Source organism: Bubalus bubalis, chromosome 10 (genome assembly GCF_019923935.1).
Source record: "Bubalus bubalis isolate 160015118507 breed Murrah chromosome 10, NDDB_SH_1, whole genome shotgun sequence".
Lineage (NCBI taxonomy): Eukaryota > Metazoa > Chordata > Mammalia > Artiodactyla > Bovidae > Bubalus > Bubalus bubalis.
Genome location: NC_059166.1, coordinates 70,783,548 through 70,805,897, shown reverse-complemented (window position 1 = coordinate 70,805,897; position 22,350 = coordinate 70,783,548). Strand labels below are relative to the sequence as shown.

The 22,350-nt window shown below is 37.8% G+C and overlaps 1 protein-coding gene across 1 annotated transcript in view; it reads left to right on the top strand.

Moving 5' to 3' along the window:
• ROS1 (ROS proto-oncogene 1, receptor tyrosine kinase) overlaps positions 1–22,350 on the top strand; it is a 114,907-nt gene that overhangs the window by 30,474 nt on the left and 62,083 nt on the right. Inside the window, exons 10-17 of the mRNA XM_045161990.1 lie at positions 263–488; positions 1,188–1,298; positions 2,269–2,447; positions 4,588–4,779; positions 8,116–8,216; positions 19,018–19,232; positions 19,566–19,726; positions 20,099–20,243. Of these exons, the coding sequence (XP_045017925.1) occupies positions 263–488; positions 1,188–1,298; positions 2,269–2,447; positions 4,588–4,779; positions 8,116–8,216; positions 19,018–19,232; positions 19,566–19,726; positions 20,099–20,243 (1,330 nt within the window). The remainder of the gene's footprint in view (positions 1–262; positions 489–1,187; positions 1,299–2,268; positions 2,448–4,587; positions 4,780–8,115; positions 8,217–19,017; positions 19,233–19,565; positions 19,727–20,098; positions 20,244–22,350) is intronic.

Below are 22,350 nucleotides of genomic sequence, written 5' to 3'. Positions count from 1 at the left end.
CTTCTGATAGTTCCATGCAGCCAGTGACACAGCACAGAGAGGGGACAGTGGCCTCCCATTTGTTGGCAAGACGTCTCCTTTGATGAGACAAAATGAGTGAGTAGAATGGCCACTGTCCTAATCATATCATCAGGTTAACCCTGGCCGATTAAGGGGTAACAGGCCCAATTATCCTTCCACTCAAGGTGAAGCTGTAGATAAGTTTACTGAAAGTCCTTTGTTTGCCCTTGCTGATGTCATCCTGGTCAGTAATATTGTTTAACTCTTCCGCATAGGTCCTTCTGCCTGGCAGGACTGGACTTATGAGGTGAAAGTATCAACCCAAGACCTTCCTGAAACCACTCACGTGTTCTCTAATATAAGTGGGACCATCCTTAATGTACATGACCTTCAGAGTGCTACAAAATATGAGGTTTCTGTGAGAGCGAGTTCTCCCAAGGGGCCAGGCCCTTGGTCAGAGCCCTCAGTGGGAACTACCCTGGTACCAGGTGAGAGAATGCTCTTGATTTAGGGAGTGATTCTGACAAAAAAGGCTTTCTGCCTGTCTTCTTTAAAATTTCTCACCTTAGATGTGGTAAAGAAATGAGAATGAGGGTGCATTGACCCTTGAGCACGTTTCTTGTCTGAGATTAGGAAAGTAAGTGAAGCACAGTGTGATATTAATGTTTCTAACGTTCTATTTTATACTGTCCAAGATGTTTTTGAACAAACAATATAATTTTATTCTTCTTCGTGGTTTTCTCCTTTCTCATGGCTTATTAAGCTGTAGCAGTGCTTGGATGCTGAAAGTCTCGACGAGAGAAGTTGAGGGGCTGTGAATTATGTTGAATTCTGTCCTCTTGGTTGAAAGAAAACGGAAAGAACTGAACCATTTATACTACTGTTGCTTCTGAATATCACCAATAGCTAAAGCAAAACAACAAAAAAATTTGCCATGATGTGACATTGCTGTAGTGGCAGCATCATACACATTTCTCTTCACGTTCAATTACAAATATTTACATAAAAATCAAAGTGTGTTTAATATGATACAGTATTCTTCTAAGCAGATATGATTATTCGTATACTTCCAGTGTATTTTTCAAAATGCTGATTTACTTTATAAAAGAAATCTAACAAACAAGATGTGTACCTAAAAATGTGTGTTTTCTGTGATATTTCTTTCAATTTTTTTTTAAACCAAACAGCTGCAGAACCACCATTTATCATGGCCGTGAAAGAAGATGGACTTTGGAGTAAGCCATTAAATAGCTTTGGCCCAGGAGAATTCCTATCCTCTGATATAGGAAATGTGTCAGGTAAACATCAAGTTCCCTGTACACTTGGATGGCAGGTTTCTACTTATTAGACTTCCTGAGATATTCGACCAATCAGAAGAATTGAGTGTTTTAATATTAGGTCAATAAGGAAAGGAAAAAATATTGAATTATACTGCCCATGACATGATGAAGAAAATGTCTGTTCTCAAGGAGGAGGGCCATTTATTACTCCACAAAATGTGAGGTTATTTAATGATGTATGCCCATTTCAGGAAGGCTTTGATACACTTCTCGTGTGTTTTAATCTCTCAGTGTCATCTCAAAGTAACAGCCTATCCTGTTCTATGAAGATAGCTATAGTTAAGTAATTTGTTATGAGTTTGCTATAAGACTGGAGCACAGAACAGCTATATGAAGTTCTAAATAAAACATAAGAAAGAATTTCATGGCAAAGAAGATTATGTAATAAATGCCTAAGGCAAAACTACCCATTTATTACTTAATGGCGTCTTCTGTAATTATCTAATTATTTGATTTCTTTATTTGGTCATTAAAAATTACCATAGCACTTCTGACCAAAATGAGTTGGACTTAGGAGGTAGTGTGGTACTAATGGAAAGAATGATACTTTGAAGTTGGTTCAAGTCTGGGTTCCTCCTCTTTTCATCTGTGAGACCTTGGGCAAAATAGATAATTTCACCTAGTCTTGGGTTTGCTATGTCAAAAAATGGAAATGATTTCTACTTTAGAGCTTTAGGAGTTGAGTGAGATATATAAAAGTGCCCAGGACAATGTTGGCAAAGAGGAGATGCTCAATGAATATTAGTTCCTGTGTCTAGTTCCAGGCCTTAAGATTTTAGATTAATGTTATTGAAGCATTCTTGACACATCTCTGAAGCTCTAGTGAATATCCATGTTATTGCTGACGTGCATGTGTGATTTGCTGACACACTATGTTTACACTGGCATACACGAGAAAATAACTGCTACCAATTCACTTTGTTTTGAGACATGGATTGGTATAACAACAGCCTCTACTACAGCGACATGAAAGGTGATGTTTATGTATGGCTGCTGAATGGGACAGACGTCTCAGAGAATTATCACATACCCAACATTGCAGGAGCAGGGGCTTTAGCTTTTGAGTGGCTGGGTCACTTTCTCTACTGGGCTGGAAAGACCTATGTGGTAAGTTGAAGCCTGACATCCTACATGCTCTCAAACAATGCCTACCCACTTCAGTGACTGGAATGTCATTTTCTTGATTTTTTTCATACTTGTGTTTCACCTATGTTATTATTTACTTAATATTTGTCTCTAAGCCTACTCACCTTTTAATTAAAATATTCATGTAGAAAGGAAAGTCTATATCAGTATTTGATTAGTTATGTATTTTCAATAATATCTTGAAATAAATATATTAAAATGTTCACCAGTGGAGTAGTGTCCTGGGGAAGACGGCACACCCCAAAGGCATAATGAAAAGAAACTAAGCGAGGGGACTATTTTCAAAGCATGGACAGGGCTAAGGAAATGAGCATAGGACGGTGAAGCATGCTCTGGGCTAGCAAGTGTGGGAGGATATTACTGCCTCTAGGCAGAGAGGACAAGGGAAAGAAGGGAAAGAATGGTGAGGGCTGTAGCTTTAGCAGAGTTGCCAATATGAAAACCAGCCATTGTCAAAAGGTATAGTCCAGCAAGGAGTGATACGATAGTACACATGTACCTCCATCCCTCTTTTCTTCTGCCCTCTGATCTTCTGCCACTGCTTCCATTGGCTGCACCTCCCTGGAAGCCAGAGAACAGGGAGCTAGGTTGATGCAGTCCATCACTGTCAGGCTCAGGGGGCACTGAGGAGGGTAGACAGGGTGGGATTTGGGGACCAGAGGAAGACATCCTGTGCATTGTGCACACTGAAGAAAAGAACGGTTGATGATGAGATCAACGGTCTAATAGATCAAGAAAAAAATTGCTTCAGTTTTACGATACAAAAAAGTCATTTTGGTTTTATGGTACAAAATTGTTTCCTAATCAGGAGGGCACATATCCATTTGTTTATTTATTCATTATCTGTTACCAGTATGTTTAGAGCCTTGACAATTGGCATAGTAGAGAATATGAGGAAAATAGTAGTCATGTCTCTGCCCTTGAAAAAAATATATCAGCTTTGTTGAGATATAATTTATGTACCATAAAACTCAACCTTCGATTATATAAAATGCAGTGGTTTTTAGTGTGTTTGCTGCACAACCATCACCACTTGCCCCTGCTCTTTTCATGACATAGAAATAAATTCATGGGGACTTCCTTGGTGGTCCAGTGGCTAAGACATTCCCAATTCCTGGGGGGCCTGGGTTCGATTCCTGGTCAGGAAACTAGATCCCACATACCATAACTAAGACCAGTGCCAAAAAGAAAACATTGTGAATCATTAGAAGAAGCACACAGAGCATTGTTGTTGTGTGTGCTCAGTCGTGTCCGACTCTTTGTGACTCCATAGACTGTAGCCCACCAGGCTCCTCTGTCCATGGGATTTTCCAGGCAAGTATACTAGAGTGGGTTGCCATTTCTCCAGGGACAGAGCATTGTATTTAGAAGCAAAGTAATATGGTATAGTCTGAATTCATAAGTGCCAGTGACTTGTAGGCAGAATGGAGCTGAGTGGGGTTAATCAGAGAATGATTCCCAAAATGGATTAGTATGAAAATAGTTTTGAAGGAGGAAGTGGTAGAGTAGTATAAAAACTGGTTTCAAGTATTTGCTCTGTTTCTTATAAAATGATTTAACTTCTTGAAAAATCACTTCACCTCTTTGAACCCAGCTTTACTTGTGAAAAAGTAGGAAATGGAAATTCTTTACAGGCTTAATGTGAGGGTTATAATAACTAATATTTTAAAGATAAAAAAGAAGTACAGTGCCTAGCATATAATAGGTACTTAATTATAGTAATTAATATTAGGGAGATTAAACAGACAGAGAGGAGCAAGGAGAGACATCACTATTTGGAGTATACATCTTTGGGAATCTAATCAAATACATTCTTATGTTTTGATTATGTGTTGATTGTCTAGGTGTATGATTAGAAACAGCAAGTATTAACTCAAAATAAGTGTATCTCCTTTCTCTTTGGAGACATGAAAAGGAGTAAGCTTCCTTGTAATTACATTCCCAAAGCTAGGTGCATGACTCAGCACAAAGTGCCAGTAAATATTTATGGTTGGAGAAATGAATGGATGAATGCAGTAATTTACTAACAATTGCAATAAACTATTCAGAAATAATGATGCCATTGAAAAATCACTAAAACTGAGTTATGATTATTTTATAGATTCAAAGGCAGTCTGTGCTGACAGGACGCACAGACGTTGTGACTCACGTGAAGTTGCTGGTAAATGATATGGCGGTGGACTCAGTTGGTGGATATCTCTATTGGACCACGTTATATTCAGTGGAAAGTACCAGGCTAAATGGAGAAAGTCCACTTGTATTACAGGCACAGCCTTGGTTTTCTGGGAAAAAGGTGAAAGTTAAAAACATAAGATCTGATCATTTAATTATACTAAATAATGCTGTTGTATGGTTATAATAATACTATTTCCACTTGTTGTGAATACTTCAGGTAGACTCTGAAAGGAAATACTACTATGGTAAAATCTTGGTATAACCAAATTTCTCTAAGTCTTATTTGATTGTCATAATTGATTAAATAAAATATAATATGAAGATTTTTATATTTTGCTTTATCTTGAATGGACTCACACTTTAAGAGCATCTTAATTTGTCCATTTTTATAGTCTTTAGGAATTCTATCGGATATTTGAGAACGTCTTCTTGGGTGATTATTAGGTGTTTTATTATTTTTAGTCAATTTCTGGTACTGACTGCTCTAATAACTATGCAGCTCCTAGGAAAGTTATTTGACTTCTCTGTGACTGCTTCATTAACTGAGTAATGGGAATATTAACAATTGTCCTCCTTCTTAGGGTTGTTGTGATGATTAAATGAGATAATTCACGGGAAGTAGTGAGAACAACCACTCAATAGTTGTTATATTTTGTAACTCAATCTAAAAAATGCAGTAATATATTAAGAGAAATGATTCTAAGGCAAATTTTTTTTTACTTCCTCAACTTCTAGAAGCAATATGTATTTTTCTTGATCCTGTTTAGGTTCCCTCTAGCTATCCATCTATATTTTGAAATTTTATTTTTTCTGATGATCTTAAGAATATGTCTACTGTAGAAATTTTAGAAATTACTGAAAAGTGGAGGAAGTAATAAATCATTCATACTATTTCTATCTATTTAATATTTCTTAAAATTTTTATCCCTTTTTGTTGTCAATAGAGATAAAACATACATAGTATAGGTATACCAGATCATTTATAAACAAACAAATTGTTGAGTCATTCGATCCTTAATTCCAAAAGACATGCTAGTTATAATTCCTAAGATTTTCATATACAGATTATAACACAGGTATTTAAAAGAAATAGAAGTTTACACACCAGAGATTATTCATTTCTGTCAAATAATGAAAAGATCTCTTAATTGTATTTTGGGGCCGCTTGAGTCTGAATACAAAGTATATTTTTTATGTTTCGATAAAAAAATTTTAGGGGAAAAACTCTTGTTTTAAAGGCATATTAAAGATAATAGTCTCTCAAGAGTAACTTCCTATTCATCCCCTTGACTTCGTCTGTAATCACCCTGCTGTCCTGATCTCGTCCTTTGGGATACATCTACTCAGGATAGCCCTGGAGTGGCCCTGGGGACTTTTCTATAAATGAGTGAATTTTTAGAGTTCTCAGCATGTTTGAGGAAATACATTTTTGTTTAAAATCCACTCCAAATTCTCTCACAGGCTGGCTAATGGTGCTGCTGCTTGTGCCAATATGTGTTCTGGTTCCGCTGTTTGATGTTTTATTCATCTGTCTCTGTTAATGCTAGAGAGTGTTTTGAAGGTAATATGTTTTACATTGAGTAAAGCCTTCCCTCTCATTGTCATTCCTTTACATGCTACTCACAAATTTATCGTGGAGTCATAAGATAACTTTGAAATCAACAGGTATAATAAAAGTCATTTATAGAAAGACTCATTTGTATGATGAAAAGGGAAAATGAAATGAGATATTCCTTTAAAGTGAAAAGATGTAGGACTCATAGTATATAGTACATTTTACCACAGGATTAAACTTCAAGGTTTTAATTTAGATCAAAGGGATTATTTCCAAGGGATGGGCTTTGTTAGACATAATGATGGTTACCAAAGGTTTATGGAACACCCTCTGACACTCTTTAACCATGGGCTCCAATGGCTGGTGTAAAGGAATGGGGTAATGACCCATCCCCTGAATTTGACTTATGGCTGACATAGTTTGTCGTATTTCAGCAAAGGGAGTTGTAGAATCTTCTTTTTTAAGAGATAAAGTAGAGTTAATCTGTGATTTATAAAACTCTAGGGCATCTCATTATAGATAAAAAGCAATATTAACTTGGTTTCACTTTAACTGGAAAAATTATCAATAAATCTCTTTTAGCCTGAAGCAAGGACATAATTCAATTCCCCAAAGGCTGGAAATTGCTAGAATAGTTTTCTACCTTTTGGAAAAAGAGTAGGTTGAGTTTTCTTAAAGACAAAAGACTGTGATTCATACGATGACTGAAGGTTCTGGCAGCCATGAAACTCGAGATTATTTCTTTATAGCAAGTCTTGGGTAACCAAGTACTTTTAGTTCTTGGATACTTCATTGTATTCTTTTTATATTTTTCCCTGATTGATGCTTTTGTTTATATGCTGTTATATCTTGCTAAAGGTATAGTCATCAACTTTATTTTATCTGATACCTCTTAGTCTCCAGGTCTGCTCTAGAAAGACTCCACTACTCTGAGGTCAGACTCCTTGTAATCTCAATACCTATAAAGCCAAAGAAAGCAAAAAAGATCCCTTGGATTGTAAATTCTATCTCTTGCACTCTATTTCATAGGAGACTCAGTCTTTCCACAGGTCTTACCTAATCAACTGGACTTAAGACACAAATTGTAACAAGAAGACAAAGAAAGGGTAATAAAAAGTGGTTGTAAGATGTCAGCTGGAAATGGGACTAAAGTTCCATATGTACACAACTCTATCCAATTGTATCACGTGAAAACCATGTCTATATTGTATTTTAGAAAATTATCAGTATGTTTTCGGTTATAATTAACAGATATTAATATAATTTAAAATGGCTTGAATGGTTGGTTCTCAAACTTGGTGACACATTGGAATTATCTGGGGAATTTGAAGACACACTGGAGACTGGGTACCATCTCCAGAGATCAAAATTTAACAGAATGCCAGACTGGAAATTGATGTATTTAAAGAATCACAGGTAATTCTAATCTGCAGCAATGTTTGAGAACAACTGATTTAAACAACGATCAGATTCACTGACTTACGTGGCTGAAGAGTCCAAAGTTGTGCTAGCTTTAGACAAGGCTTGGCACAGTGGTTCAAATTTCCTCATTCAGTAGGACCTGGAGTGTGGTCGAAAATTTGTATTTGTAACAAGTTCCCAGGTGATGCTGATCCTGGTAGTCCAAAAATCAAACTTTGAGAACCACTAGAGATAAGAATATAGAAGTGAATAATAGATAGTTCCTGCCATTTGAGGATTTTTAGGAAACCAGTGCTTATATCCAAACTACATAGTAATAAGCATATTTACATGATATTTATACTCAGTAAAAGGTAAAAATCACTAAGTTTATTATTCCAAAAAGGATGCTAAAGAGAAATCTGTAGCTTAAGCTTGATGTAATCACAAAGATTAAACATGTATTTGATTTGTTTTCTTTCCTTATTTTCTATTTAGGTAATTGCTTTAACTTTAGACCTTAGTGATGGGTTCCTATATTGGTTGGTTCAAGACAGTCAGTGTATTCACCTGTATACAGCTGTTCTTCGGGGTCAAAGGTGAGTAATACTGAAGGTAATTGGTTGAAAAAGAGAAAGTAACTTGCCCCTTAGTTATAAATGATAGTGCTTAAGAATTCATTTATTCTTTCAATAAACATTCACTAATTATCCACTGTGTTTGCAGACATTGTGCTTGCAAGGAAAGATGAGTTTGTAAACAACTAATTAGTGTAGAACATGGTGAATATTCTACGGCTTTCCTCTTAGCTCAGTTGGTAAAGAATCTACCTGCAATGACAGAGACTTGGGTTCGATTCCTGGGTTGGAAAGATCTCCTGGAGAAGGAAATGGCACCCCACTCCAGTGTTCTTGCCTGGAGAATCCTATGGACAGAGGAACCTGGTGGGCTACAGTCCATGAGATCACAAGAGTGAGACATGACTTAGCTGACTAAACTGCCACCAGGGTGAATATGGCAATGGGGTATAAAGAGAGTCCAGTAGAGGCACTGAGGAGCATGCCCCTCAAGAGCCTAGGAAATGAATGGATAGGTTTCTATGCTTCTTAACACAGTCTCTAACTATGATTATAGACAGGCATGTAGACATCTTTTGGAGAAGGAAATGGCAACCCACTCCAGTGTTCTTGCCTGGAGAATCCCAGGGACGGCAGAGCCTGGTGGGCTGCCGTCTATGGGGTCGCACAGAGTTGGACACGACTGAAGTGACTTAGCAGCAGCAGCAGCAGTAGACCTCTTTAGTTGATCTATCTGAATGCTTTGTGTTTAGTATTCTTATCTATATACTTGATTATATTTCCTTTTGTCACTATAAAATATTCTCATTAATCTATGGTAATACTCTTAATCTTTAAGACTATTTTGGTATTCAGTTCAGTTCAGCTCAGTTCAGTCACTCAGTCATGTCCGACTCTTTGCACCCCATGAACTGCAGCACGCCAGGCCTCCCTGTCCATCACCAGCTCCTGGAGTTCACCCAAACCCATGTCCATTGAGTCAATGATGCCATCCAACCATCTCATCCTCTGTCATCCCCTTCTCCTGCCCTCAATCTTTCCCAGGATTATGGTCTTCTGCAGTGAGTCAGCTCTTCACATGAGGTGGCCAAAGTATTGGAGTTTCAGCTTCAACATCAGTCCTTCCAATGAACACCCAGGACTGATCTCCTTTAGGATGGACTGGTTGGATCTCCTTGCAGTCTAAGGGACTCTCAAGAGTCTTCTCCAACACCACAGTTGAAAAGCATCAAGATCAAAAGCATCTTTTGCACTCAACCCTCTTTATAGTCCAAATCTCACATCCATACATGACCACTGGAAAAACCATAGCTTTGACTAGACGGACCTTTGTTGGCAAAGTAATGTCTCTACTTTTTAATATGCTATCTAGGATGGTCATAACTTTCTTTCTAAGGAGCAAGCGTCTTTTAATTTCATGGCTGCAATCACCATCTGCAGTGATTTTGGAGCCCAGAAAAATAAAGTCTGACACTGTTTCCACTCTTTCCCCATTTATTTGCCATGAAGTGATGGGACCGGATGCCATGACCTTAGTTTTCTGAATGTGAGCTTTAAGCCAACTTTTTTCACTCTCCTCTTTCACTTTCCTCAAGAGGCTCTTTAGTTCCTCTTCACTTTCTGCCATAAGGGTGGTGTCATCTGCATATCTGAGGTTATAGATATTTCTCCCAGCAATCTTGATTCCAGCTTGTGCTTCTTCCAGCCCAGCGTTTCTCATGATGTACTCTGCATATAAGTTAAATAAGCAGGGTGACAATATACAGCCTTGACATACTCATTTTCCTCTGTGGAACCAGTCTGTTGTTCCATGTCCAGTTCTAACTGTTGCTTCCTGACCTGCATACAAATTTCTCAAGAGGCAGGTCAGGTGTTCTGGTATTCCCATCCCTTTCAGAATTTTCCACAGTTTATTGTGATCCACACAGTCAAAGGCTTTGGCATAGTCAATAAAGCAGAAATAGATGTTTTTCTGGAACTCTCTTGCTTTTTCGATAATCTAGCGGATGTTGGCAATTTGATCTCTGGTTCCTCTGCCTTTTCTAAAACCAGCTTGAACATCTGGAAGTTCACAGTTCTATTGCTGAAGCCTGGCTTGGAGAATTTTGAGCATTACTTTACTAGCGTGTGAGATGAGTGCAATTATGTGGTAGTTGGAGCATTCTTTGGCATTGCCTTTCTTTGGGATTGGAATGAAAACTGACCTTTTCCAGTCCTGTGGCCACTGCTGAGTTTTCCAAATTTGCTGGTATATTGAGTGCAGCACTTTCACCAGCATCATCTTTTAGGATTTGAAAGAGCTCAACTGGAATTCCATCATCTCCACTAGCTTTGTTCATAGTGATGCTTTCTAAGGCCCACTTGACTTCACATTCCAGGATGTCTGGCTCTAGGTGAGTGATCACACCATTGTGATTATCTGGGTCGTGAAGATCTTTTTTGTACAGTTCTTCTGTGTGTTCTTGCACCTCTTCTTAATATCTTCTGCTTCTGTTAGGTCCCTATCATTTCTGTCCTTTATCGAGCCCATCTTTGCATAAAATGTTCCCTTGGTATCTCTAATTGTCTTGAAGAGATCTAGTCTTTCCCATTCTATTGTTTTCCTCTATTTCTTTGCATTGATCTCTGAAGAAGGCTTTCTTATCTCCCCTTGCTATTCTTTAGAACTCTGCATTCAAATGGTTATATCTTTCCTTTTCCCCTTTGCTTTTTACTTCCCTCTTTTCACAGCTATTTGCAAGGCCTCTTCAAACAGCCATTTTGCTTTTTTGCATTTTTTTTCTTCGGGATTGTCCTAATTCCTGTCTCCTGTACAATGTCACGAACCTCCATCCATAGTTCATCAGGGACTCTGTCTATCAGATCTAGTCCTTTAAATCTATTTCTCACTTCCACTGTATAATCATAAGGGATTTGATTTAGGTCTGCCTGAATGGCCTAGTGGTTTTCTCCACTTTCTTCAATTTCAGTCTGAATTTGGCAATAAGGAGTTCATGACCTGAGCCACAGTCAGCTCCCGGTCTTGTTTTTGCTGACTGTATAGAGCTTCTCTCTCTTTGGATGCAAAGAATATAATCAATCTGATTTCAGTGTTGACCATCTGGTGATGTCCATGTGTAGAGTCTTCTCTTGTGTTGTTGGAAGAGGGTGTTTGCTATGACCAGTGCATTCTCTTGGCAGAACTCTATTAGCCTTTGCCCTGCTTCATTCTGTATTCCAAGGCCAAATTTGCCTGTTACTCCAGGTATTTATTGACTTTCTACTTTTGCATTCCAGTCCCCTATAATGAAAAGGACATCTTTTTTGGGTGTTAGTTCTAGAAGGTCTTGTAGATCTTCATAGAACTGTTCAACTTCAGCTTCTTCAGCATTACTGGTCGGGGCATAGACTTGGATTACCGTGATATTGAATGGTTTGCCTTGGAAATGCAGAGATCATTCTGTAGTTTTTGAGATTGCATCCAAAAGATGCATTTGAGTACTGCATTTCGGACTCTCTTATTGACCATGATGGCTACTCCATTACTTCTAAGGGATTCCTGTCCACAGTAGTAGATATAATGGTCATCTGAGTTAAATTCACCCATTCCAGTCCATCTTAGTTTGCTGATTCCTAGAATGTCGATGTTCACTCTTGCCATCTCTTGTTTGACCACTTCCAATTTGCCTTGATTCATGGACCTGACATTCCAGGTTCCTATGCAATATTGCTCTTTACAGCATCAGACCTTGCTTCTATCACCAGTCACATCCACAGCTGGGTATTGTTTTTGCTTTGGCTCCATCCCTTCATTCTTTCTGGAATTATTTCTCCACTGATCTCCAGTAGCATATTGGGCACCTACTGACCTGGGGAGTTCCTCTTTCAGTGTCCTATTTTTGCCTTTTCATACTATTCATGGGGTTCTCAAGGCAAGAATACTCAAGTGGTTTGCCATTCCCTTCTCCAGTGGACCACATTCTGTCAGGTCTCTCCACCATGACCCATCTGTCTTGGGTGGCCCCACACGGCATGGTTTAGTTTCACTGAGTTAGACAAGGCTGTGGTCCATGTGATCAGATTGGCTAGCTGTCTGTGATTGTGGTTTCTGTCTGTCTGCCCTCTGATGCCCTCTCTCAGTGCCTACCATCTTACATGGGTTTCTCTTACCTTGGATGGGGTATCTCTTCATGGCTGCTCCAGCAAAGCACAGCCGCTGCTTTTTACCTTGGACATTAATATTTTGATATTAGGATATTAAGAAAGTCATAGCAGCATTCTTATGCTTAGTTTGCTGGGCACAGCTCTTTATCTCTTTACTTTCAATTTTTGTCTTTACCCTTAAAGTGTGTTCCTTGTAAACAGCATATAAGTTTTTGCTTTTTTATGCAGTCTGACAGTTTCTGCCTTTTAATTCGGGTGTTTGGTTCATTTACATCTAATATAATTATTTATTGATATGCTTGGATTTAAGTCTACCATCTTGGTGTTTGACTTCAATTAGTCTCATCAGCTGTTTATTCCTCTATTCTACTTTACGCATTTTTGACAGTGAATAAAATACTATTTTAGTATTCCATTTTATCTCTTCTCATGACATTTAAATTATGTGTATTTATAATTTTCTTTAGATTGCTTTAAAGAGTAAAATAAGCACTTTTATTTTATTTATTTATTTATTTTTTTTAGTCTCTTTTATTTTTATTTTTTATTGAAATGAATCCACCACAGGTATACATGTGTTCCCCAATCTGAACCCTCCTCCCTCCTCCCTCCCCATACCATCCCTCTGGGTCGTCCCATTGCACCAGCCCCAAGCATCCAGCATCGTGCATTGAACCTGGACTAGTGACTCGTTTCATACATGATATTATACATGTTTTAACAGTAAACATCTTCAACTTACTATTGTCATATTCAAAGTGTTCTTATTTCATAAATGATTTTATTTTATTATATTTTTTAGTTTTTATGTTGCACTTTTATTTTTTTATTTTTTTTTATTTATTACTTTACAGTATTGTATCGGTTTTGCCATACATCAACATGAATCCACCATGGGTATACACGTGTTCCCCATCCTGAACCCCCCTCCCTCCTCCCTCCCCATACCATCCCTCTGGGTCATGCCAGTGCACCAGCCCCAAGCATCCTGTATCATACATCGAACCTGGACTGGAAATTCATTTCATATATTTTATTATACATGTTTCAATGTCATTCTCCCAAATCATCCCACTCTCTCCCTCTCCCACAGAGTCCAAAAGACTGTTCTATACATCTGTGTCTCTTTTGCTGTCTCGCATACAGGGTTATCATTACCATCTTTGTAAATTCCATATATATGCGTTAGTATACTGTATTGGTGTTTTTCTTTCTGGCTTACTTCACTCTGTATAATAGGCTCCAGTTTCATCCACTTCATTAGAACTGATTCAAATGTATTCTTTTTAATGGCTGAATAATACTCCATTGTGTATATGTACCACAGCTTTCTTATCCATTCATCTGTTGATGGACATCTAGGTTGCTTCCATGTCCTGGCTATTATAAACAGTGCTGCGATGAACATTGGGGTACATGTGTCTCTTTCAGTTCTGGTTTCCTCAGTGTGTATGCCCAGCAGTGGGATTGCTGGGTCATAAGGCAGTTCTATTTCCAGTTTTTTAAGGAATCTCCACACTGTTCTCCATAGTGGCTGTACTAGTTTGCATTCCCACCAACAGTGTAAGAGGGTTCCCTTTTCTCCACACCCTCTCCAGCATTTATTGCTTGTAGACTTTTGGATCGCAGCCATTCTGACTGGCATGAAATGGTACCTCATAGTGGTTTTGATTTGCATTTCTCTGATAATGAGTGATGCTGAGCATCTTTTCATGTGTTTGTTAGCCATCTGTATGTCTTCTTTGGAGAAATGTCTATTTAGTTCTTTGGCCCATTTTTTGATTGGGTCATTTATTTTTCTGGAATTGAGCTGTAGGAGTTGCTTGTATATTTTTGAGATTAGTTGTTTGTCAGTTGCTTCATTTGCTGTTATTTTCTCCCATTCTGAAGGCTGTCTTTTCACCTTACTTATAGTTTCCTTTGATGTGCAGAAGCTTTTAAGGTTAATTAGGTCCCATTTGTTTATTTTTGCTTTTATTTCCAATATTCTGGGAGGTGGGTCATAGAGGATCCTGCTGTGATGTATGTCAGAGAGTGTTTTGCCTATGTTCTCCTCTAGGAGTTTTATAGTTTCTGGTCTTACGTTTAGATCTTTAATCCATTTTGAGTTTATTTTTGTGTATGGTGTTAGAAAGTGTTCTAGTTTCATTCTTTCACAAGTGGTTGACCAGTTTTCCCAGCACCACTTGTTAAAGAGATGATTTAAAACTTTATAATGATATGTTTCCAATTATTACCCTCCACTCTTTGTGCTCTTGTTGTCATATATTTTACTTTTACCTATACTATAAAATCCATGTTTATTACTATTTTTAGTTTAAACAGCCAATAGTTTTTAACTTCAAGGAAACAGTTACATATCTCAAATTAAAATAAGGACAAAAAGTCATTAGAGAACAGCAGTCAGAGGGAGAATTTAGAGGTCATATTATTTCATAGACGAGGACATTGAAACAGAGATGTGTATAAATTTGCTGACTGTCACACAGTAAATTGGAGAGGTAGTCAGGAAAAGGTTAAAGTAAAGCAAAAGGTCCTGCTCTAGGGCAGAGATTTCTAATGCTGGGTTCTTGGACCCCCATTCATGGCTGGCGTTAGGATGTGTGTGAGTGCTTGGAAGCTGAGCATCCATCATTTCATCAAAATTTCAAGAGAGTCTAATCTTACAAAGGCCAAAAGTTCCTGTTCTATAAATACAATTTCAAGATTACTTTTAGATTAAAAAATACTTTTGTTTGGTTTATGGAAAAATTCTTAATCATAGAGAATATGAAAAAGGAATATGTATACATATATAAACATATAATGGAGTGTATATGTGTGTGTATATATATATATAAATATGTATATAAAGGTGTATGTATCCTCAGTCACTCAGTTGTGTAAAACTCTTTGTGACCCCATGGACTATAGCCTGCCAGGCTCCTCTGTCCTGGAATTCTCCAGGCAAGAATACTGGAGTGGGTAGCCATTCCCTTCTCCAGGGGATATTCCCAACTCAGGAATCGAACTCAGGTCTGCATTGCAGGCAGATTTTTGCCATCTGAGCCACCAGGAAGCCTATATATATGTGTGTGTGTGTATACCTATAATGCATATAAGCGTATACAGAGCAATCTGATTAATCATTTATTTTATATCAGCTATAACGTATAGCTCTAGCTAGTTTCCCAGTTGTGAACCATAGAAAACTGGCTGTTCCTTTTCCTAGAAATTGTGAAGCACTGGCAATCTGATTATCAAAAGAATCTGTCTGTGTGATATAGACAGTGCTCAAATGACAGTGTCCTGAAGGATCACGATTCTCTGTACGCGTCTGCACATCTCAGAGGACAGTCTAACTGGCGTTGTTTGAGAGTCCTGCTCTTAAGTGTCCAGAAAATCAATACTATTGGATTCAGCAGATGAGAGAAGGGAGTTTCTCCTTTAAAGATGCATTTCTTTATCTCAAGGTTAATTTTCCTTGTATGCATGCCCAATGGAGTGCAGCAGATCTTGACAAGGTTATACAAATGACAGGCATTTTGCCCTCCAAGTAAGTGTTGCCTTTTTATCACACCAGAAAAAATGAGTGGTAGATAAAGATAGGAACTCCAGAACCATCTTACAAGCAGAAAATTTTCCCTAATTCAAAACCAAAATTCCTTCTTCGGCATTTCAAGTTCCTTACCTCTGGTCTAGATCATCACTGCCCAATACAAATAATGTGAGCTACATACATAATTATAAACTTCCTAGTTGCTTCATTTTAAAAAGTAAAAACATAGGTAAATTATTAATGAGATATTTGCATTTTTTTCACATTAATTCTAATTAATAGCCTGGGTATATTTTATAGACATAGCACATCTCAATTTGCACACTAAATTTTTATAGGAAATATTTGATCTGCAGTTAGATTTTATAAAATTTACAGTTGAAAAAGTTGATTTATGTACCCAAGTTTTTCCAAAATACTTAAAAGTTTTCTAGTAAATCATATATATGATTTATAATATATAAATAAAATATTAGCTTAAAATTTTAACCTAGGTTAACTAAGATTAAATAACATAAAAATTCAGTTCCTTAATTTTGGTAGCTAAGGGCTCAGTAGTCACCTGTAGCCTACCTTATTGAACAGTAGAGATGAGATTGGGCTTCCCTGGTGGCTCAGTGGTAAAGAATCTACCTGCCAATTCAGGAGACGCAGGTTTGATCCCTGGGTCAGAAAGATTGCCTGGAGAAGGAAATGGCAACCCACTCCAATATTCTTGCCTGGAGAAATCCCATGGACAGAGAAGCCTGGTAGGCTGCAATCCATGGAGTCACAAAGAGTCAGATATGACTTAGTGACTAAACAACAATAGAGATGAGATTAGCTGTTTACTGTCTTTCAGCATACTCTGAACTTGATGACAACTCTAAGTGGCTTTTCAGACTGTTCTTTCCTCTGCTATGTACAACCATTCCCTTTGGTTTATTAAATAGTGAATCTATTATCAGTATAACACCGTATCTGTCTTGGAGGTTAAAAAGGGTGCATCTGTTGTAAAAGTTCAGGCATATTTAGTCATGTCAGAACTGAGTATATTGCTCTAAAGGTGCCTACACCCTGCTGTTCTCTCTGAATAAAATGGTCCCCAAACCTGCTTCTCTTGGTTACTTTGTGTTCAGACTGCATGGCTCAGCTTAAACATGGTTTTCTCTAAGAGAGACTTTCTCTGACCAGACCCTATTAGGTCTCCTTGTTAAGGAGCCCATTCTATCTTTCCATTTAAAGTGTCATTCAATGATGTAGTTATTTGCTTCTTACCTGCCTGTTCTACTAGGCTGTATATTCTAGGAGGGCAGGAATTGCATTTGTCTTATTTACCGCTGTATTCCTAGTGGCCACCACAGAACTGGCACCCAACATCTGCGAAATAAATGAGTAAACCTCCAGTAGAGTAACCTCAGCTGACCTCTATACATATCTCATGCTTCATGGAAGGATTTACCTTTTAGTGATTTTTTTTGTTGAGCTTAGATTTAAATCCAGCTTTACCTGTTGCTGTGGACTGAAGGGTTTGAGGTACTGACTTCCTGCAAGTGAGGAGGTTGTGCTGAAATTGTGATGAACACCAGATGTCAAGAATTTTTGGATTGGCCCAGAAGATATTCACAGAATAAAAGTCTTCAGCTGGGCATGAGGGGCAATCCCAGCCAATGACAATTAAGGGATTTCCAGTCTCAGCCTGGGTTCTTTACTGTCTCAGAGGTTAAAGTGTCTGCCTGCAATGCGGGAGACCTGGGTTCGATTGCTGGGTCAGGAAGATTCCCTGGAGAAGGAAATGGCAACTCACTCCAGTATTCTTGCCTGGAGAATCCTATGGACGGAGGAGCCTGGTGGGCTACAGTCCATCGGGTCGCAAAGAGTCGGACACGACTGAGGGACTTCACTTCACGTCACTTCAGTCTCAGCCTGCAGGGAAGTCTCTGTCCCGGAGGCTGTTTTGGGAATGCTGAATAAACCACTTGTGAACAAGGCTAACAGGAACGTATCTGTAGGATGTAGGCTGCAGCAGCCCTGTGTATGGTCCAGAAGTGCCGGCCTTCTCAGGTCAAGTGCATCCTGCTCGGTGAGCTTCCTTCCGTATGGAATTTGGTTTTATATATCTCACCAAGAGATATACTGGAAAGGTCTCATGAGAAGTGGAAACAAGAAAGTGTAAAATTAGAAGAGGTACAAGTCCAAAAGGCAAGCCAGGTGCTGTCTTCACATCTGAATAGGTATGAATAAAGAATCTTTTACAAGAAAAAGGACTATGGGAATAGTACACGTGAATGTAGTTTTTCTTTATAAGGCTCACAACTCCCAGGTCCTCTGAGGTAATTTTGGTTTTCTCAAGGAGGTATTATGAAACTCTCAAAACAAAACTTTTATTTATTTTGATTTTAAGTGCCATATTTTTCTAAAAAGGGGAATGTCAACACTTTAAAAGATTTAGAGAAATCATTTCTTTTTTTTTTTTTTAATGAAATGACTACTCCAAAAGGCTGAGAATCATTGAGATAGTTATTATTGAGTACTAGAAAACTGGAGTAATTAGTACTAGAAAACCGGAGTAAACCAAGCAGATTTTTAAAGTAAAAATCATTATAAAATTCCTCATCATTGAGAAAAAACTTTAAAAGCAATTTTAAATGACATTCTGTTTACTTGAATTCCCTGGTCTGAAACAGAGCATTTGGACTAAACTGTGGAAATTGGTAAGTATCAATGAAGCAACAGACAGTTGTGAATAGCATAAAGCAAAGGATCAAACAGCTTAGAATAAAGATTGGTGAGTAAATAGTATGACTAACCAAGAACAAGTGGAAGGCAGTGAGGAGAAACCAATCAGTGGGCTGTGCCTTCGATGTGGGGTTATTATGAAAAATCATGAGGACTTATTAAGATCTGTGTAACACTTGCTATTGCAATATCACATTCGTAAGGAAAGCCCTGGAAAATCTACTTTAGGAATACTTCCTGAAAAAAATGCAAAAAGTCAACTTTACATAGAATTAAGAATAATGAGAATTATTGTCGCAAAGTTTGTTCTCAAACACACACACTAAACAAACACACATTCTCTCCTCTTGAATTCTCTACTTGAATGTACCAACCCTTATCCCACTCCAGACACACACGCTAATTGGCGTCCTGTTTCAGCAGTGCTGGGGATACCACCATCACAGAATTCGCAGCCTGGAGCACCTCTGACATTTCCCAGAATGCACTGATGTACTACAGTGGTCGGCTGTTCTGGATCAATGGTTTTCGGATTATCACAGCTCAGGAAATTGGTCAGAGGACCAGCGTCTCTGTTTTGGAACCAGCCAAATTTAATCAGTTCACAATTGTTCAGACATCCCTCAAGCCTCTGCCAGGTACGATATTTTATTCTTGCTTACCCTCTCTTCTCCATACTTTCTGTTAAATAAATTTTAAGGTTGGGTTTTTTTTTCCTTTAAAATTATGTTTTAAGAGGGAAAAAAGGCTTTAGTAGTTTCTGTTGATTTGCTTGCAATCCTTTTAACTCTTAACCCAAATTTACAGCCTGAAACAGTCAGAAAAAGATGATTTTCAGAGTATATTAAAGGAAAGAAAAATTTATTTTGGTTCTAATTATCAGTGATTTCTATTAATATTCCATGTGTCTGCAATAATTGATAATCCCCCCCCCTTTTTTTTTTCTCTCTGTTCTTTCTTTCATCCCATAGGGAACTTTTCCTTTACCCCTAAGGTTATCCCAGATGCCATTCCAGAGTCTTCATTTATGATTGAAGGAAATGCTTCGAGATTTCACATCCTCTGGAATGCTCCCCCAGCAGTGGATTGGGGCATAATTTTCTACAGTGTGGAATTTAGTGCTCATTCTAAGGTATGGCATTGGTTCTAGTAACTTCTAGTTTTCAAACAGACTGTACCATCTTCATCAGGCCTGCCTGTACTGATTTGCACTTTCTTTACTTAGCTGAGTCCATCTCCCTCACTGTTCCTGTAGCATTTGGTTATAAAGATTATTCCTGAGAATTCTGTTTTACAGCTAGTGTCTGATTGCTTTATGGTTAGTGTTAACGATTCGTGTGTTACATACACTAGTGTTGTGGAACAACATGGAACTTACCAACATTAGCATTTCCAAAATTGCAAGGTTAACTTTCATGTGGACCAAAGTTTAAAGATTGTAATTTGGAAAAAAAATGTTATGATTCTCTTCCTAAGAAAATAATATTTTGTGCTTATATTTTAGCTCCTGACTAGTGAACAACAGTCTAAACCTGTATTTACTGTGGAAGGGCTGGAGCCCTATGCCTTATTTAATCTCTCTGTCATTCCGTATACCTATTGGGGAAAGGGTCCCAAAACGTCTCTATCACTCCGAACACCCGAAACAGGTACAGGGGCTAAAATCTCATTTTAAAAAAGGTAAAATCTTGCTTTCCATGATCTAGAATGGATAATTAATCATTTTTAACAATAATTTTTAGCTTTGTGTAGATGTATTTAGATTCAATACTCTTTCAGTGACTTTTTGGGGATTAGAATAGCACAATTAAATCTGCATAATTCATTTCAAAACAATATTTCAGATTCCTTAAAGACTGTTTCACTTGACTGTGATGATGTATGTATGTAATGCAGAAATATTAAAATTTCAGGTTATTTGTGAAATGCTTCATAAGGACAAAGGGGATTTAAGAATGTAAAAATTTCCTGGAAGGCAGGTTTACCAGGAAGTGTTCTTACAGATGGTAATTCAGAATCTTCTGTAGGTGAAAAACCAATGTCTAAACTTTTAAAAAAATGTTTTTCTTTGGAATATATTTTTAAAAAGAAAATTAGCCACATCTTTACATGTGTATATCACTTAAAAAATGTACAAAGTACATTTATATGTATCATTTCTTTATTAAACATTTATTACATCCCTATCATGTGTCAGAAACATCATTGTATCATTTATTTGATCCTTACATAGCTCTGCTGTAGGTAGAACAGGTGTTGTTATCTCCATTATGCTAAGAGATAACAATCTCTTAGCAGGTTATTATGTTATGTTAAGCCTAGAAGTTGCCCCATGTAAGAGTTAGTAAGTGGCGGGGCTGGGACTTACTCTGAACTTTTCACTCTAGTTTCTTCAAATCTCCATTCAGTCATTTTTGTAAACATTGGCAAATGATCATATCATGTTAATTTAATTTATATAAACTTCCCAGCATGGGACCTGGCAGGCAATAAGAGCTCAATAAACATAGAAATACATTTGCCATTGCATTTTTTTTTAACTGTTAAGATTTTATCAGCAGTATTTATTCATGAGTCTCATAACAGGAGCATAGTGGAACCTGGGCAGGTTCCGGAGCAGTTAGTGTTTGGATCCAGGTGTGCACTCTTTGAGATTGTCTTGGAATGTTAGCTTTGGTAGAATTCTTCTGTGGAAATGGACTTGACTGCATCCATCAGGGGATGCACTGAAAGCAACGGATCTTCAGTACTCAGGAATAAGGAAGAATGATACGATTTGGCGCTTGCCTTGGGGGAAATTTATAATATAGTTGGAAATTATTCAAATTGACAAATATTTATTAAGGACTTACTGTGTGCCAGTCCTCTACTAGATTTGGGGGGATTTAATAAGGATCAAGAAAAGGTGCTTTCTCTCTTTCTCTGATGAAGCTCATAAAACAGTTATGAGTTCTGGGGATCAATGTACATCATGGTAACTGTAGTCAACAATACTGTATCATATACCTGAAAGTTGCTCAGAGAGTAGATAGTAAATATTATCACCACATCAAACAATTATAATTATGTAAGTTGATGTGTTAATTGACCTTAATCATTTTGTAGTATATATGTGTGTATCACACCATCACACTACACCTTAAACCTAAACGTTATATGTCTATTGAAAGTATTAGTCACTCAGTCGTATACAACTCTTTGCAACCCCATGAACTCTAGCCTGCCAGGCTCTTCTGTCCATGCAATTCTCCAGGCAAGAATACTGCAGTGGGTGCCATTCCCTTCTCCAGGAGACTTTCCTGACTCAGGGATTGAATCTGGGTCTCCTGTATTGCAGGAGATTCTTTACCACCTAGGAAAGAATTCTTTGCCACCATCTGAGCCACCAGGGAAGCCCATATATCAATTATATCTTAATAAAGCTGGGGGGAAAAGTTAAAAAAGACACAGAGAGAAAAACACAGATACTGCTAATAATAATAGAAATGAGACAGTGACAGTTGACTAGCAATAGCATAGAGCGAATAAACAAGCCACAAAACCTTCACCTCTATCAAGTGAAGCATTCTTAAGAGAGGGCCATGCTTGTGGACTGGTGTGACCAGGGAAAGCCTTCCTTCGGGGAGTGGAAACTTTAGCTGGGTTCTAAGGGATGAAGCAAGAAGAAGTTTATCCCATGTACATACAATCTAAGAAGGCCTGGGGATTGGATAATGATGTGAGGGCTGAACATTAAGGAGCAAGGGGATTGGAGTG